This window comes from Phyllobates terribilis, unplaced genomic scaffold (genome assembly GCF_046119375.1).
Source record: "Phyllobates terribilis strain yellow unplaced genomic scaffold, ASM4611937v1 Scaffold_2__4_contigs__length_985480577, whole genome shotgun sequence".
Taxonomy (NCBI): Eukaryota; Metazoa; Chordata; class Amphibia; order Anura; family Dendrobatidae; genus Phyllobates; species Phyllobates terribilis.
In genome coordinates this window covers 832,359,352-832,377,314 of record NW_027362762.1, presented here as the reverse complement: position 1 = coordinate 832,377,314, position 17,963 = coordinate 832,359,352, and the positions used below count along the sequence as shown (strand labels likewise).

Sequence of the window (17,963 nt, the reverse complement as noted above, 5' to 3'; positions counted from 1 at the left end):
GGCACCGTAAAGGAAAAAGATGTTGAACTCACCATGCTATATCTGTGGGTGCTGTTTCAACTCTTGACTTGCAGTACTGTGTGAACTATACAAAGGAAATGGACACATCCACTTGGAGGTTAAATTGAACCTCTATTGTTAATCCACTAAAATGTTACTTCTGTTGTTTCAGTGTACACAGCTGACATGTTTCTGGCATTAATTCAGACCTTAGTCAGAGATATGACTAATATGTTCAGACTAACATCTCTATAATCCGAACTTCCCATTCCCGTCTCCAAGACTTCTCTTGTGCTGCGCCAGTTCTGCACTACCCTGAAAAATCTGGTTAATTTCCAGTATCCAGTTTTAAGCGTGCTCAAAAAACACATTTCTTTAGACTGGCCTATCACCTCACTTCACTAAAACTATTCCCTGCTCTCCTTTACTAACATTATCTGAGAATCTTGTCGTTTCGCATCATGTTTCCACACCCCCTATGAACTTTGATTGGAAGCGTTTGAGCAGGGTAGGCTCTTGATAGGTGTTGAATTATGTTTTACTCTGTAATGTCTTTTGTTTGATCATGTCCCCTGGAATAGGTCGATGCTATAGAAATAAAAAATAAAGCAACTTTATAGTCTATTAAGAATAGTTTTTTTTTTTTTAATTCACAACTCCTATGCAGAACAGTATGTTTTATGGTATCAGTCTACAAGCAGTGTCGTCTGATCCTGCTGTCATATTGTCATTCAAGTTTCTTACTTCTTGCTAACCTTATAAATGTACGTTAGCAAGTATTAGATAACATATGGGACAAATATGACTGCAGAACTGGATAACTCAGGATTTGTCTTCTGTCTGCATAAGAGCTTTAGGGAAGAGTCAGACGACTGTGTAACTCAGAAGAGGATCGCAACGCAATGCTCAGACTGGCTGTTGGCTCTCCTGACGCAAGCGTGACAACATGTATTTCTATGCAGCTCTCACTCTGGTAGGGAGAGCCAACGGCTAGTCAGAGCATTGCGTTGCAATCCTCTTCTGAGTTATACAGTCGTCTGACTCTTCCCTAGTCCTCTTTTACACTTGCTAATAAAAGGGTTTGCCATACACCAATAAAGAACTTGACATAAAAGTATAAAACTGCTTTCAATAAATTAAAGGGAGAAACAAGAAAGGTTTTTATTGTCACATTTAATGTTTTCACCACTTTACTTCAAATCTACATTTTACAAAGTGACCATCAAGTGTCTCATATGACCATTATCTTAAGATATGGCCTTTCAGGTCTTCAGCTCCATCCATTGATTCATTTTGTTGATGGTAAACTGTCTTAGACATCTTTGATGAAATGCTTCATTTGGAGCTTATTTAGAGCCACTTTAGAAAGAGGAAAAAAAAAAAAAAAGAAAAAAAAAAAAAAAAGGTAGAAAAAGATTCCATACCATCCCTTAAAATTTGGAATTCCAATATACAGTCTTTCACAGCAAGTTACTTCATTGAAGTTAAAACTTCCCATAAGCTTAAAAACCCAAAAACAGAAATAAAAACATTTTAGTCTCCTCCTATTACAATCCAGCTCATTTTGGATAAAAATATTATTCTAAAAGATAAATTACAATAACTTCAACAATTAATAGACCATTACAAATACCTCTGTCTTCCCCTCAAAACAATTATTCTTGGATTCATACAAGGCTAGTCCATCAAAATGTCTTGATATAGGTGAAAGCAATCTTCTGTTTTATTGTATTGTAATGTTTACATATAAAAGTTGGAAGGAACATTCAAGTTTTAAAGTCTGCACACTGAACCTAAAAATAATTTGGAGTGAAACAAGCTGAGCTGTAAACTCCAGGAGGTAGAGGCCATCAGTTTGTATGTACATATACACAGAAAATTCAGTGTTTTTTAAAGAAATAAAAATGGGAAAAAAAAAAAAAATTCTACTGTGACATTTCAACACATCCACATCCAACATCTCACCCCTAAGTAGAGATTACGATTAGAGATATTCCCTATAATCGGTTCTAGCTTGTTTTTTTTTCTGTCCTTCCTCATGTTGGAACTGTCCAGTGCAAGGTGGGGAAAAAAAAATTCACACAAAAAAAAAAAAAAAACTAAAATGTGCCAGCTAGCGCACCTTTATACAGCGGGACATGAAAAGGACCTTTACAAAGAAGCCCATCAAATGAATTATTTACATAGATGAATAATGACGCATGCCCGTGACTGAAAAGGTAAGAAAGAAAGGAAGTCTAAGAAAAATAGATTAAATATATATTTTATATATTTATACAGGGAAAGGTACCCAAGCGTACCATCCCCTCTAGTCACAGATGCACTCATTCTAACCACAAACCTTCTGTCTTCACTATATCAAAATAGCAACACGCTCCTCTTAGCACAGAGCTGCAAAGAAGCCATCAAGTGTCGGAGACTGGACACCGGGTGACATCACCGTCCTGTGGTCAGCTCCTGTTTTTGGGAAGTACTTCATGATTGGTCTCCAGACAATGTCTGTATTCTTCCTTGCAATTGCTTGTATCAACATAAAATGAGGTTTTAGGAATGGCTCAGTATAAAAATGCTTTGCACAGTCTCTTTCATTAAAAAATAAATAGAACAAAAATACTTAAACTTAAAAGCAACCTCTAAGAGAAACAAAAAAAAATAATCATTTATTATTTCACAAAATTTGGTGCAATTGTCAATTTGTTCTGAGCCTTAAAACTGCTTTAAATTACTAAAAAAGAACCAATGTGGGTTTAAATTATCTCAAAATACAACCACTTACTTTGTCGGAGTGAAAGTCACTAGAACGCCATTTTGTCTTAAATATTATATAGATTTTACATTTAGTGGTTGATAAGTTAAATCTTAATTAAGAAAACATTACAAGCATGATCAAGCTTCAAGATTGCAATCCCCAGACTCCAGTGGAAAGCTACAGGACACCTTCAGTAGTAAGTCTTCCAAAACTATTCCCAAACCAGTGGAGATGGAGGCATCTCAGATGGCTGAGCAACAGTGGAACTGCAATGGTTAAAGAGAGCACAAAAGTTACAGATAATGACCATAGTCTTAGACGTGCAAATATTCTTAAAATTATCAGAATGATTATTGTCTAAAGAAATGAGATTTATGAAATTTGACCTGAAAACCCCCTTTAAAAACCTTTACATTGGAGTGCATCCAGTCATACTGACTTTGACACCTGTCATGTTACCCAGTGAGCAAAGACCAGTCCCGCCCCGCAATAGACATCACTTGCAGGGGCGGAATGGGTCTCTGCCAGGGTTTTCTCCTTACAACACACACTGACAGTGCGCTCTCTTGCTGGCTTGTCATGTTTTATCACAGCCAGCGAGGGAGTGCACTGTCACTGTGCATTAAAAAGAAAATTTCACAGTGACAAGATCCTACTGAGCATCCCTAAGAATTGACAATTGACACATGCTCAGTAGAGCAGGGACTAGTCCAGCTTTGAAACAGATGTCACTGATGACGCTTAGGGTGGGAGCAGAGGCTGCGGTAGTGACGGCAGCCTCTGCCCCTTGATAACGTCTCATTTGAGTATCCCAGCATGCACTGGGGGTTCTCAAATGAAGAGTCATCAAACAGGAGCTAGGTAAAAAATAAAGCAGTTAGAGTGGAGAGGGAACGATAGGGACATTTTGTTTAAAGTATATTAGAAAAGTGATTAGATTACATTAAATAGACATTTAAAATAAATGTTTTGTACCACCCCTGAAACTGACCAGCAGTGTCACTCCAAGGGGAGTGCCTTTTCCCCAGAAAAAAGTAAGGAGACTGCAGAGCTTTGTGCTGCTCAAGACAACCTAGGTCAACCTGTGGAAAAACAAGCCCTATAGCATTATCCCTTTTCCACAAAATATTACAGTTGGCACAATGTAGCCAGACGGGCAACGTTCTTTTGACATTCGTCAAACCCAGACTAGAGTATCAGACTGCCAGATAGAGAAGTGCGATTTGTAACTCCACAGAACACACTCCTCTGCTCCAGGTCTGTCCATGGGCAGTGCGATTTACACTAATCCATGGGACACTTGGCTTTGTGCTTGGTGATACAAGACTTGCATGCAGCTGCTCTGCCATGGAAACCCATGCCATAAAGCTCCCGGTTTACTGCTTTTGTGCTGATGTTAATGTCAGTGGTTTGGACAGTATTGAAACAGCAGTACGTTGGTGACTTATGCACTATGCGCCTCAGGACTCTCTGACTTCGCTCTGTAACCTTGTCTGTCTCCACTTTGTGGCTGAGTTAGTAAAAGCAGACGGCATGGTAAGGGGCTGGATATTATACACATGTCACAATGGGTATGAATGAAAAATCTGAATTTAATGAATAAGATACAAGTCCTAATACTTCAGATAGGTTTATTACAGGCCATCAATGAGCAATCAGTGTGTGTCTGATATTCAATAACTCACGATCAATAAAGCAGCCCATGAAACCTCTCCTAAATACAGGCTATTAATGTGAAATCCCATTGATTATTCACTTTACTGAGCAAAATCACTTTATACTGGTGTTTAACTGTTGCATTTTTTGAAGGATTTCATACTGCGCAAAAATTTGTAAACACCAGCTCTTACAATTTTCTGAAAAGTGAGTGTAGCTTAGCAGAAGAGTCGCAGCCTACAACAGCCAGACAGATTCACTGTCAAACTGTGAAAATGCCAGAAAGTGCAGCAAATTATAGGAGAAATGTATTCTAGCACACGATTGGAGCATATTTTCCGACTCTGGCATACAAACAGCCTGAAAAATGTGCCAGATTCCTTAACTGGCGAGAACCTCTTAAATGGCGCCCAATCAGATCTGGCATCACTGTCTCCGCCTATGTACGAACTGATCATCAAGAAGCCAGGGCTGCAGCGGATCCCGGACTTCCTCTTCATGTTCAGTTTGTCCGAAGGCGGGGACAGGGAGAACAGCACTGATTGGGCGCCGGGCACCACATGTCATTCCATCGCATCACAGCCCCAGGACCGCGAGTGCCGACACCGCTGGAACTGCGCCGGCACGGGAGGGGAGTAGGTTTTTTTTTTATTTTATCGGGGCCCAACATTTAGATTTAGAAGGAGATGTCCTAGTAGTGGACAACCCCTTTAATTAATTTGACAGAATTTACTCCTTTTGGTCAAGACAAGAGTATAGAATGACAGTCTTTTTGAATTTTCCCCTGTGTGTGGTACAGGCCCCTCAGATAATGAGAATGACTAGCACAATGTCAGATACAAGCAGGAGCCTTACTGATTTGAGTACAAGTAGTACACATACCTTATAAAGCTTTTAAAAGCAGCAGACTGAGGGTTAATGCAGAGCGGCACTCTGTTCCCTTTTTGCTGCTCCAAAATGAACTGATGGATGATTTCTGTGCAAAATAGATAAAAGGAAAAAAGAAAAATAATATTAATGACAATTACAATAAGTTGATTGTAATATCAGCTACGTAATAAGCATTCTGCATCTTTGTGGCAAACTCTCAATCTATTTCTAATTTTTATTTAAAGAAGCACTCCTCCTCCCATCAAAATTGTTATCCTCTTAATACATTGCAGTCATCACATTATATAGCACTGTGTGCGTACAATTGCTCATTTTGCCTTTCTACCCACCCAATTCTTCTTAGAGCAAATGACAAACTGGGAGTGGGGAGAGCAAATGACAAACTGGGAGTGGGGAGAGCAAATGACAAACTGGGAGTGGGGAGAGCAAATGACAAACTGGGAGTGGGGAGAGCAAATGACAAACTGGGAGTGGGGAGAGCAAATGACAAACTGGGAGTGGGGAGAGCAAATGACAAACTGGGAGTGGGGAGAGCAAATGACAAACTGGGAGTGGGGAGAGCAAATGACAAACTGGGAGTGGGGAGAGCAAATTGCAAACTGGGAGTGGGGAGAGCAAATGATGAATTGGGAGGAGGTGAGAGCAAATGACGAACTGGGAGTGGGGGGGGCGAGCAAATGATGAATTGAGGGTGGGAGACGGGGGACAGAAAATGATGAATTGAAGGTTGGGATGAGGAGAGCAATGATGAATTGAGGGTGGGGGAGAGCAAATGATGAATTGAGGGTGGGGACAGGGGGGGAGCAAAGAACGAATTGAAGGTGGGGAGAACAAATGATGAATTGAGGGTGGGAGACAGGAGACAGAAAATGATGAATTGAAGGTGGGGGTGGGGAGAGCAAATGATGACTTGAGGATGGAGGGGGAGAGCAAATGATAATGAATTGAGGGTGGGGGAGAGTAAATGATGATGAAGTGGGGATGGGAGAGAGAGAGAGAGACAGACAGAGGACATGAAGAAATGTAAATATAATGAACCGGGAGAGTGGGGGCATTGAGGATGACAGTGTGACTGGTAATGATTTGGGGGGAAGAGTACAGGTGCTAATTAATTTATATATTTATTAGGTGGGGAAAGTGGCTATTTATAGTTAGTGGGGGCGCAGTGGTGGATTACAATTTATATTTGGAATGGTGGGTTACATAATAGCTAATTCAATATTAACTAGATGGTTGCCCAATTCTAACGCATCGGGTATTCTAGAATATGCCCCATGCAGGATGTGACTCCCCCCCCCCCCCCCTCCCTTATAATACCCCATGCAGGATGTCACATCCCCCCCATAGTGCCCCATGCAGGATGTGACATCCCCCCCTCCCTTATAATGCCCCATGCAGGATGTCACGTCCCCCCTATATAATACCCCATGCAGGATGTCACATCCCCCCCATAGTGCCCCATGGAGGATGTCACATCCCCCTTCCCTTATAATGGCCCCTCCACGATGTCACACTTCCCCACCCCACCATTTAATGCCCTATGGCCCCATACAATAAAAAAAAAAATAAATCCAATACTCACCTCACTTGTCAGCTGCTTCTCTGGACTCCAGCGTAGCCCGCATGTTCCCGCTGTGCGCTGTGACCGGTCAGGAGAGAGCACGGTGTAGAGACGTCACCGCGCCCTCTGACCTGACACGTCACACAGCAGCAGCGGAAGACACAGGAGCTGCTGCGCAGGCACGGGGAGGGGTAAGTATGGCGCCTGGTGCCGGGGTCCTGAGCGAGCGGGGGAGGGGGGGGGGGGAGGGGTAAGTATGGCGCCGGGGTCCTGAGCGAGCGGGGGGAGGGACAGGAGGAGAGGGGAGGAGAGGAGGGGAGGAGAGAGTAGAGGAGGGGAGGAGAGGGGAGGGGCGTCACTTTTACCATCCGGAGATAAGCGTCCGTAGCCGCTGATCTCCCGACAGAAGCCGCATGGGGGTCAGCGGCGCCTCCGGTCGGGGGACGTATGCTGCGAGCAGCCGGCTTCATCTCCCGGCTGCATCGCCGCTCACCTCCGTGCGGCAGATCAGCCGCTAAAGGCCGCCATCTTTTTGTGAAATGACGCGTCGCTGATTGGCCGCGGCCGGACCAATCAGCGACGCGGGATTTCCTGGACAGACAGAGACAGACAGGATAAGACAATTATATAGATAGATGGTGGGTGCACGTCTGTATTCAGCTACATAGTGGAGAAGTCGGGGAATATGCTCTAGATAACTGTGTTATTTTATGCAGAGATGAGTCCTAGCTGGAAGAAGTGATGGCGGTCTGTGCTGGATGAAGGACTTCAATTAGAGACGTCACTGGTGAGTCAGTGTGTTATTTGTATACTGACACTATACACTATGTACAAAGCTCCTGTGTATAATGTCACTGGTGATCACTATTACCTGTACACTTTATACAGAGCTCCTGTGTATAATGTCACTGGTGATCACTGTATTACCTGTACACTATATACAGAGCGCCTGTGTATAACGTCACCGGTGATCCCTGTATTACCTGTAGACTATACACAGAGCTCCTGTTTATAATGTCACTGATGATCCCTGTATTACCTGTACACTGACACTATATACAGAGCTCCTGTGTATAATGTCACTGGTGATCACTGTATTACCTGTACACTATATACAGAGCTCCTGTGTATAATGTCACCGGTGATCACTATTACCTGTACACCATACATAGAGCTCCTGTTTATAATGTCACCGGTGATCCCTTTATTACCTGTTCACTAAACACAGAGCTCCCGTGTATAATGTCACTGATGATCCCTGTATTACCTGTACACTGACACTATACATTGTATACTTTTGTACAGAGCTCCTGTGTATAATGGCACTTATGTGGCGGTATTTGTTCCTTGTATGTGATATTATTGATCATTTTAAAAAATGTGCATTACACATTCACTTAAAATAAAAATATACCTAAAGAGTATTGGCTATTTTAAGAAACGTTTAAATAGGTTAGCGTAGAGTAGGTCCCGGCCAGAAGAATCTACATTGTCGTGGTGGCGGCTTAAAAAAATCTTTTGGCCAAAACAAAAGCTAATGGCTATGTATGTGTTATGGTGTTCGATGGGAACTGTTAATCTGTGAGTGGTGAGGACGTGGAGCAGAAGTGGAGTTTTTCCAAGAGTGGGCGGTGGGACTGTGGAAGGTTTGAGGGGTGGAGGCGGAGCTGGGGTGGAGCCTGGCCAGAGTCTCAAGGGGACCAGAAAATTTTGCCAGTATGGGGCCATGAAATTCCTGGGGGCAGCCCTGTATACAATGGCGCTATACTGATTCCTATTCTCGGATTTTCCTGCGCTCCATACCTCAAGTACTCCAGATAAATTGTAATATCCAATAAGTAAATTATTAAATTACACACGTAAAAGTGCCAAGGTTTTTTGAATGGATTTAGGGTATTTTGAGGGTGTGACTCAAAAATCCCATTACTTTTGCAGAATTGTTTCTAGTTGTTTTTTTTTTTTTAGATAATTCATCCAAGAAAATAATGCATTCCCCCAATGTGACTTGTGTGTGATAACAAATGCAACATCTTTTGGTCTGTCTTTTGCCTCTTTAACCCCTTAGTGACGGAGCCAAATATGTCCTTAATGACCAAGCCAAATTTTACAATTCTGACCACTGTCACTTTATGAGATTAATTACTTTGGAACGCTTCAACGGATCCCACTGATTCTGAGTGTTTTTTCGTGACATATTGTACTTCATGATAGTGGTAACATTTCTTCGATATCACTTGTGTTTATTTGTGAAAAAAAAAAACGGAAATATGGTGAAAATTATGCAATTTTCAAACTTTGAAATTTTATGCCCTTAAATCAAAAAAATAGTTAATGAATAACATTACTTTACATAAAAATAAACATGCCTACTTTACATCAGCACAATTTTTTGCAAAAAAAACTTTGTTAGGAACTTATAAGGATTAAAAGTTGACTGGCAATTTCTCATTTTTCCAACAAAAATTTAAAACCCTTTTTTTTTTTGTTAGGGACCACATCATGTTTGAAGGGACTTTGAGGGGTCTATATGACAGAAAATCCCCAACAGTGACAGTCTAAAAAAACTGAACCCCTCAAGTTGCTCAAAACAACATTCAAGAAGTTTATTAACCTTTCAGGTGCTTCACAGGAACTGAAGCAACGTGGAAGGTTAAAAATAACTTTTCACACAAATTTTACTTTAGACCCCAATTTTTTTTAATTTTCACAATGTGTAACAAGAGAAAATGGACCACAAAATTTGTTGTGCAATTTCTCCTGAGTACGCCAATATCCCATATATCAGGGAAAGCCACTGTTTGGGCGCACTGCAGGGCTCGGAAGGGAAGGAGCGCCATTTGACTTTTTGAACGCAAAATTGGCTGGAATCTAGAGCGGATGCCATGTCGCGTTTGGAGAGCCCCTGATGTGCCTAAATAGTGGAAACCCCCCACAAGTGACACCATTTTGGAAACTAGACCGCTCAAGGAACTTATCCAGATGTGTGGCGAGCACCTTGAACCCCCAAGGTGCTTCATAGAAGTTTATAATGTAGAGCCGTGAAAAAAAAAACAACTTTTTCCACAAAAACAACATTTTAGCCCCAAATTTTTTATTTTCACAAGGGTAAGAGGAGAAAATTGACCCCGAGAATTGTGCAATTTCTCCCAAGCAATCAGATACCCCATAAATGGGGGAGAAAAAATAAATAAATAAAAATAACAGTTTGGGCGCACGGCAGGGCTCGGAAGGGAAGGAGCACTGTTTGACTTTTTGGATGTAATATTTGTTGGCCTAATGAGCGGATGCCATGTCGCGTTTGGAGAGACCCTGATGTGCCTAAACAGTGGAAACCCCCCACAAGTGCCCCGAATTTGGAAACTACACCCCTCAAGGATTTTATCAAGGGGTATAGTGAGCATTTTGAACCCAGAATTACGACACAGAATTTGATAACATTAGGTCATCATATTGAATATCTTGTCATTAGTGTTGAACGCAAGTGCTCGCTTCTTGAGTTTGCATCAAGTGCTCGGGTATGCAGCAAGTACCGCAGGTGCTCGATTGAGATGCTAGAGTCCCCGTCCCACATGTTTTGCGGCTGTTAGACACCCAAAAAAAAAAAAAAAACATGTGGGGGATCGCCCTTGTATGGCAGGCAATCCGTGCGTGTTTTTTTTTTTTTTTGCTACATAATAGCCGCAAAAGATGTGGGATGGGGACTCTAGCATGTCACTCGAGCACCCGATGCAAACTCAAGTAGTGAGCACTTGCGCTGAACACTAGTCGTCATCATTTTTTTTTTTTCTTTACTTTTGAAAAAATCCCAACCCCAACACAACCCTAACCACAAAGAATATAAAAAAAATTTATTTTATAATTTTTTATCTAACTAAGGGGGTAACAAAGGGGGATTTGATTTATTATTTTTTTTCTTTTGATCACTGTGATAGGGTTTATCACAGTGAACAAAAGGAACCAATAGGGAAAATTCCTTATTGTTGCCAGGCACCGGCCGGCAGATCTCTGCAAGTGCACGCCTTTTTTTTTTTTTTTTGGTTTTTTTGGTTTTACAAGATGACAGAGGGCTGGATCATGAGAACCGGGGGATATCGGAGGTACCGGGTGGGCTAGGGGGGCTTCACTCCTCTCTCCGCTGACATGTACATCATATCAGAGGAGAGAGAAATCATTGTAACCGCAGGCACACTTTTTTCGTGAGTGCAGCTATTCACTGAATAACGGCGATCAAGTGATTGCAGACCGGAAAAACTGGCCCTGATCATGTTCACCAGGGTCTCAGTTATCCCCAGTAGCCGAGACCCCGGAGAATTTTCGACGCTGGGGGGGGCACTACACTAATTCCTCAGTGCCGTGAAAGAGCGAGGCTGAGACATAAGTACCCTTACTTGCCACCGTGAAATTGCGTTATGCCGGCCGTTAAGGGGTTAACAGTGTCTTAGGTAATAAAATACACCATATAACTATTTTGTATTTCAATTTGTAGGCTTAAAATACTATTAAAAGTGACTTTTTGAAGCCAGAATTCTACTGTAATTAAATATTTCAGCAACTGGAGCCAAATCTGGCAAAATCGAAATCATTCTTAAATCAGCACCATAAACGTAATATAAATCACTGTATACAAATGTTATCCTTCTCACTGCACCAGCATGTTAGTGATAAGTGACTGCACGTTACACCATTTTGATCCCTTCCAGCAGTTCGGTAGCATTGCTATTACTGTTTCTTATTTGGATGTTGCATGCATTTGTGGAATACCTTATTTGTGGCCATGCGCCATTGTGCCTAGATGTAGTTAGCAATGTATTAATTGCTTTTATATGTTTATATAGTGAGTGATAACAAAATACTAAACATAAAATTATGTATTTGACCATTACAGGTGTGCACACTTTTTTTTTGTCGCCTATTGTATATATACAAGTGATAAACTATCACACATGTGTAACACCCTGCGGTGGATTTTGACCCGTTTTGCGTCGGACTAGCATAGTCTGCAGAGATATTCTTACCTTCAGAAATAAAAGAACAACTGAAACCTGATTAGGTCAGTGAGATCTATCAGGATTCATTGGTATCTGTCTGAAAACAGATCCAGAACAACAGTCATTGTTCTATTAAGAATGAAAGCCATAACTATGTGAACTGATTTTATCTGGAGATGAATCTCATCTTAAAATATGGAAAATATTAAGCAGAGTTTAAAATAAAACAGTTCTGCTAAAAAGGTTCTTAGTATTCCAAGCGATATGCTAAGATTTCCTGATTATTGAAGATGAGACAACTGGGACCTCCATCTTTACCGCAAACAGAACATTTTAATGAATCCATGTTGCATTTACTCGCAAAAAGGTGCAGATATGGTTTATCCACCACCCCCTCGATCCAAGCATATTTCCACTGTACACAAGACATCACTTACCTTTCACCTGCCGTACAGAACTAAGGTTCTTTTCAAAAGTGTCATCGAATTTTGGATTTGTGATTGGCTCAAAGTCACTGGTGTAGACCCTGCCGGTAGAGGTGGAGAAACAGCATTTGCACATGCAGGTGTGATATCGCAGACGCCCTTCATCCAGGTAGGGGTGAGCCAATGCATCTTTAGCAGATATCCGTTTGGACTGTAGCAAATAAATAAAGATTCAAGTTATTAATTATTTCTCTACTGGTGTAAATAAACCAAAAACAATCTGACTTCCAGGAGCAGCCACATTCTTTTTGAAGGGGCTTAAAAAAGGGGTTTCAGCTTTTTTTTTTCAATCAAACCGTTAATTCAGCTAAATAGCTGTAATACAACAAAGGCTCTAGATTGCCAGAACAGGAACCACTCTTATATTGCAGCTCTTCCTTCTGTTCCAAAGGGCGGTCCCTATGTGATGAACAGATGCTCTATTAGGGTATATGGACAGGGGACTAGAATTTGTAGACAGACTAAACATAGCTTAGGATATACAACCTCCCCTACCATAAGGGTGTTCAGTAAGTAACAGATAAGGGACTGGTCACCTGATCAACGCCATGTTTAGTCCTATTCACATTAGTCTATGTCTGCAACATTCGATTGTAAGCAAAGCATTTTACTCTAATGTATAGTAGAAAATGGCATAGTTCCACATTTTATAAATTCCAAGACAGGAGACTGTTCACTACAGCCCTTCTAGGACCTTTCACGCACCAGTTTAAATCTATTGATTCTATGGTGGTACATCAATTAGTAACAGTCCACACCAGGAGACTGATGCACCAAGTATGAAGATTTTATCTGACAACCATATCAATATGACAAAGAACTTCTTTTAAGCAGCAGGAAAACTCTGCATAGGAAATGGTGAAATATTTCAGGTTCTAAGCTCAGCTACGTGACTGCAGAAGAGGAGTCAGGAGCACTGGGAACTGTTCATTTTAGGGCTGATATGTTAATAGGCTTCCTATGAGCGTGCGTGCTATACTGGTGTAGTGAAATTAAAGTAAAAGATAAATAACAGACATACAGCGGGTGTGAAATGAGCATTGAACAAGTCACCAATTTTCTAATTAAATATATTTCTAAAAGGTGCTATTGACATGAAATTCTCACCTGATGTCGGTAACAACCGATCCAATCCACACAGGCAAATAAGTCAAAGCATAGATGTCCATAAATTAAGTTATGATAAATAAGAAATGACAGTCAAAAATTGAACATGCTTACTGAAATGTAAAATGCTTCGTACAAAATCCTTGGTTTGTGATGAAAGCTTCAAGACGCCTCCTGTATGGAGAAACTAGTCGCATGCATTGCTCAGGTGTGATTTTGGCCCATTCTTCCACACAAACACACTTCATATCCTGAAGGTCCTGTGGGCTCTTTATATGAACTCTGATCATTAGTTCCTTCCATAAATTTTCTATTGGATTCAGGTCCGGTGATTGGCTGGGACATTCTAGCAGCTTTAATTTCTCTCTCTAAAACCAATTGAGGGTTTCTTTGGCTGTGTGTTTGGAATCATTGTCTTGCTGAAATGGCCACCCTCGTTTAATCATTCTGGTAGATGCCGCCAGATTTTAATCAAGAATGTATTGGTACATTTGTCCATTCATTCTTCCTTCAATTATATGAGGTTTGCTAGTGCAGTATGGTGAAAAACAGCCCCACACCATGATGTTCCCACCTCCAAACTGCACTGATGGTATGGTGTTTTTGGAGTGATAGGGACGCGCACATATAAGAACCATTGACGCGACTTGCGAACTTGCATATTTTGTTCAAAATATCAAACAATATTTATATTATATATTTTTATTCAGGGTGCAGCCAAGCCCATCAATGTTGACCTTGTAAATTACGGCGTGTCCTCGTGGGGTGCACTCACATAGTACTGGGCAGTCTGCCTAATCTAATAGTATGGGCGTCACTAATAGGCTGTAAGCCAGACAATGTGTACTACCTGTGCGTGACCAGCGCCCTATACACGCCTATTTTGTGTGCGATTTTAATACTAAGCAATTACCCTCTCCATGAATTGTTAGATTGTGAGTGGTTGTCTCATCAGTATTTTGCCCCTGTGCAGCCTCCAGCTTTATTAAGTAGGTTTGCTGCATCCTGCTGCATTAGTTCTGTGACCTGGGCAGGTAAACACTGTTGCCCTTTTTTTCTGTGTTAATAAATGGTGTAAATTATGTCATCCAAAGAGTTCAATTTTGGTCTCATCTGACCAGACTATATTCTCCCAGTATTTCACAAGCTTGTCTAAATGTTGTTGAGCGAACTGTAAACTCACTGAAACATGCTTTTTATTCAACAGAGTCTTGTGTGGTATGTGTGCATACAGGCCATGGAGGCTGAGTGCATTACTTATGGTTTTCTTTGAAACAATTTTACCTGGTGGTTCCAGGTCTTTCTGTAGCTCTCCAGAGGTGGCCCTTGGCTCTTGGACAACTCTTCTGATAATTCTTCTCACTCATCTGTCTGAAATCCTGCTGGGAACACCTAATCATGGCTGGTTTATGGTGAAATGATGATCTTTCCATTTCCAGATTATAACCCGAACAGTGCTCACTGGAACCTTCAGTAGTTTAGAAGTTCTTCGGAAATCATTGCAATCAGTAGGTTTTGCAACAATAAGGTTGTGAAGGTCTTGAGACAGCTCACTGGGTTTTACCCATCATGAGATGTTTCTTGTGTGGCACCTTGGTAATGAGACCTTTTTATAGGCCATCGGTTGAACCAGCTTATATTTTTCACTAAGTGGCAGAATTGCTTTCTACCATATTTTTCGGACAACAATTTGGGAAGAAAATGGGGGGTGCATCTCATGGTCCAAACGTTGAGTACCTGCGGTGGTGGTGGAGCGGGATCTCCCTCCTTCAAGGTGGCGGTGGCGCTGGGGGCCAGCGCGGGTTGGACTGGATGCGGGCAGTGTCTGGCTGCGGGCCGGGGCGGTGAGCGGCGCAGGTTTCCAGTGTGTGCGGCCTCTTCCTGAAGCTGTGATCCACAGGAAAATGGCCGCCCGAGCCGGCGCATGCGCTGACTTGTAGCTCGGGCGGCAATTTTCCTGTAGACCACAGCTTCAGGAAGATGGCCACGCACACCGGAAACCTGGGCCACTCACCGCCCCGCAGCCAGACACTGCCCGCATCCAGTCCAACCCCAGCCAGACACCCGCGGCATCTCGACTTCTCCTCCTTTGCTGCTGCCGCAGCTGCAGCCACCACCAACAGTCCCCAGGCAGGCCTCGGCGGCATGCAGCCAGACCCTGGTCTGGGCCCTCAGGCAGGCAGGCCCCTATCGCCAAACACTGGTCCCGGCCCTCAGCCAGGCCCAGGCATCGGGCCACAGCCATCTTTTCTGCTGCAGCCGCCAGGTTCCTAAGGGAAAGAAGAGAGGGCCCTGCAATCCTGCTCCACCGCAATTCCCTGAAGGACCATGCCTCCTGTGACCCTCGCTCCACCACCCCCCCAGGTAAGTTACTTTACCTATTAAGACAGACCCCCATCTTATAAAAATATATATTTTTTCTATATTCGACCCCAAAATGTGGGATGCTTATTATGGTCTGATGCGTCTTATAGTTCGAAAAATACGGTAATTACTGATAGATTTCAGCTAGTGTCATGACTTTCTGTACCTCTCTTCATGTGTTCAATACTTTTTCCTTATGTCATTTCTCATTATTACACATAAATTTATAGACCTCTATGGTTTGATTCTTTTGCCTGTGTGGATTGAATGGTTTGTTACCAACATAAGTTGAGAATTTCATAATAATAATTTTTATTTATATAGTGCCAACATATTCCGCAGCACTTTACAATTAAGCGGGAACATGTACAGACAATACATTTCATGTCAATATCACCTTTAAAAATATATTTACCTAGAAAATTGGTGACTTATTTCACCTGCTTTATATAAATTAACCCCAGTCTCTATCATATTGGAACTTTAATGGATGATGAATAAACAGATGACATGTTCACTGCTGAAGAGCTCACATGAATGGCACAAACCACAAGGGGGCGCTCAATCCACACAAAACCAGCATTAAATAACGAGAATTAAAGCAGTCATACTGTGACCCTGTACACCGAGCTAAGCGTTACTTTACATAGCACAGGGACGTCAGAGAATACACTGGTGTTCTGCCAATTCAGTGACCGGCTGCACACACAATTTCTACGATTTTATGTCAATATAGCAGTGTATTTCTATAGGTAGACTATAAGTAAAAACAGTTTCACAGAACCATAAGGCTATATACTAATGTCCAGGGCTTCACTAAACTGGGGTTTCAGGAGGTTCTCCAGTCATTTGGTTTACATTTACAGAAATATCTAAATACTAAAGCCCGAGATGCAAAATTCATTAGAGGACCTGTCACTTAGCCAAAATGTGGCCAAATTTTGCTTTTAATTTATTCCCAACACTTTCCTGAGTATAATGGTTATATTCATTAACAAGGGGGCGGTGCTCAGAGGTTAATAATGCAGAATAGCTTAAAGACACCTCCCCAGAAAACAAAGCCTCGCCGCCTTTAAAAAAATCATAAAAATGACCGCAAAATAGATAAGGCCCATATCCCTGGATCCAGATGGCCGATTTAAAAACAAAAAACTGAATACTCGGGAGCAACAGGAATAAAATTGGAGCTTAAACTACCCACTTTTCAACCTGTAACAGGTCCTCTTTAAAAGTGGCTATGAGCTGCTGGAAATTTTTATGACATCTAAGATTTTTATAAAAATCAATTTTGTGATAAAGAATCCCTAGTAAGGTAAAAATGAGGATTTTTAGCATTATTTGACAGATAATGAGTTTACAAATAAACACTTACCACATATGGGAATTCAGTAGAACTATGCAATATACTGTTTCTAGTTCGAACTTCTGCCTGTATTAATAATCATATCACTGTTTCTTATTGTTGTCAGAACCCCTCCTGTATTTTGTGACATGGTCTGTTCCACAAGGAAGCAGTCAGTTGGTAAAGATGTAACCTGTGTGCTCTGGAGCAAACCACTGCACACAAATAGAGGGGTTCTGACTACACTAAAACATTCAGTGAAACTACTGAAGACTTTTCTCATTTCAGTCAATAGCGTGCACGACAACAAAAGCTTTATCTGCAGCACAGTATAAAATGACCTAATGATGTGTAAAAAGAGGATTCTGCATTCAAAGAGATCACCACCAAATATGCCATCTGTGTGTAATGCTCAAAGCAAACCTGTCAAATATACCGTTCCTAAAAAGCCACCATAACAGTAATAGTTTTCTACTCTGAAATAGATCTTAGAGTAAAGCGGGAAAATATAAAGCTATAGAAGTAGTGCATGCCAACGGCTAATAGTCCATGAGGCGGTCCCAGCCTCCTATTGGGTAATGCAGTCCCCCGATGTTACAAGGCTGCCCCAATGCCATCTGGCACATGCACAGTGAACACATTGGCCGCGTCCTCTCCTGCGTATGCCACATATGGTAGATGCCCCCGGAGTTGCCAGGTAGTCAGAACTTCATGGCTCAATGGGGGACTGCAACAGCCCCCTGTATTCTTTACAGATAAGTGTTTGCTACTTTATAAAGTGTCTCCAATTTTGGAGGGGGAACTGGTTTACAAAGCCTTT

General features: G+C 41.8%; 1 protein-coding gene across 1 annotated transcript in view; it reads right to left on the bottom strand.

Annotated features, from left to right (window-relative positions):
- Window positions 1–1,705: 1,705 nt before the first annotated feature.
- The window catches only part of NLK (nemo like kinase), a 172,646-nt gene continuing 156,388 nt past the window's right edge, over window positions 1,706–17,963 (bottom strand). The window contains exons 9-11 of the mRNA XM_073667777.1: window positions 12,283–12,481; window positions 5,288–5,381; window positions 1,706–3,015 (exon numbers count right to left, since the gene is read on the bottom strand). Of these exons, the coding sequence (XP_073523878.1) occupies window positions 2,961–3,015; window positions 5,288–5,381; window positions 12,283–12,481 (348 nt within the window). The 3' untranslated portion in view covers window positions 1,706–2,960. The remainder of the gene's footprint in view (window positions 3,016–5,287; window positions 5,382–12,282; window positions 12,482–17,963) is intronic.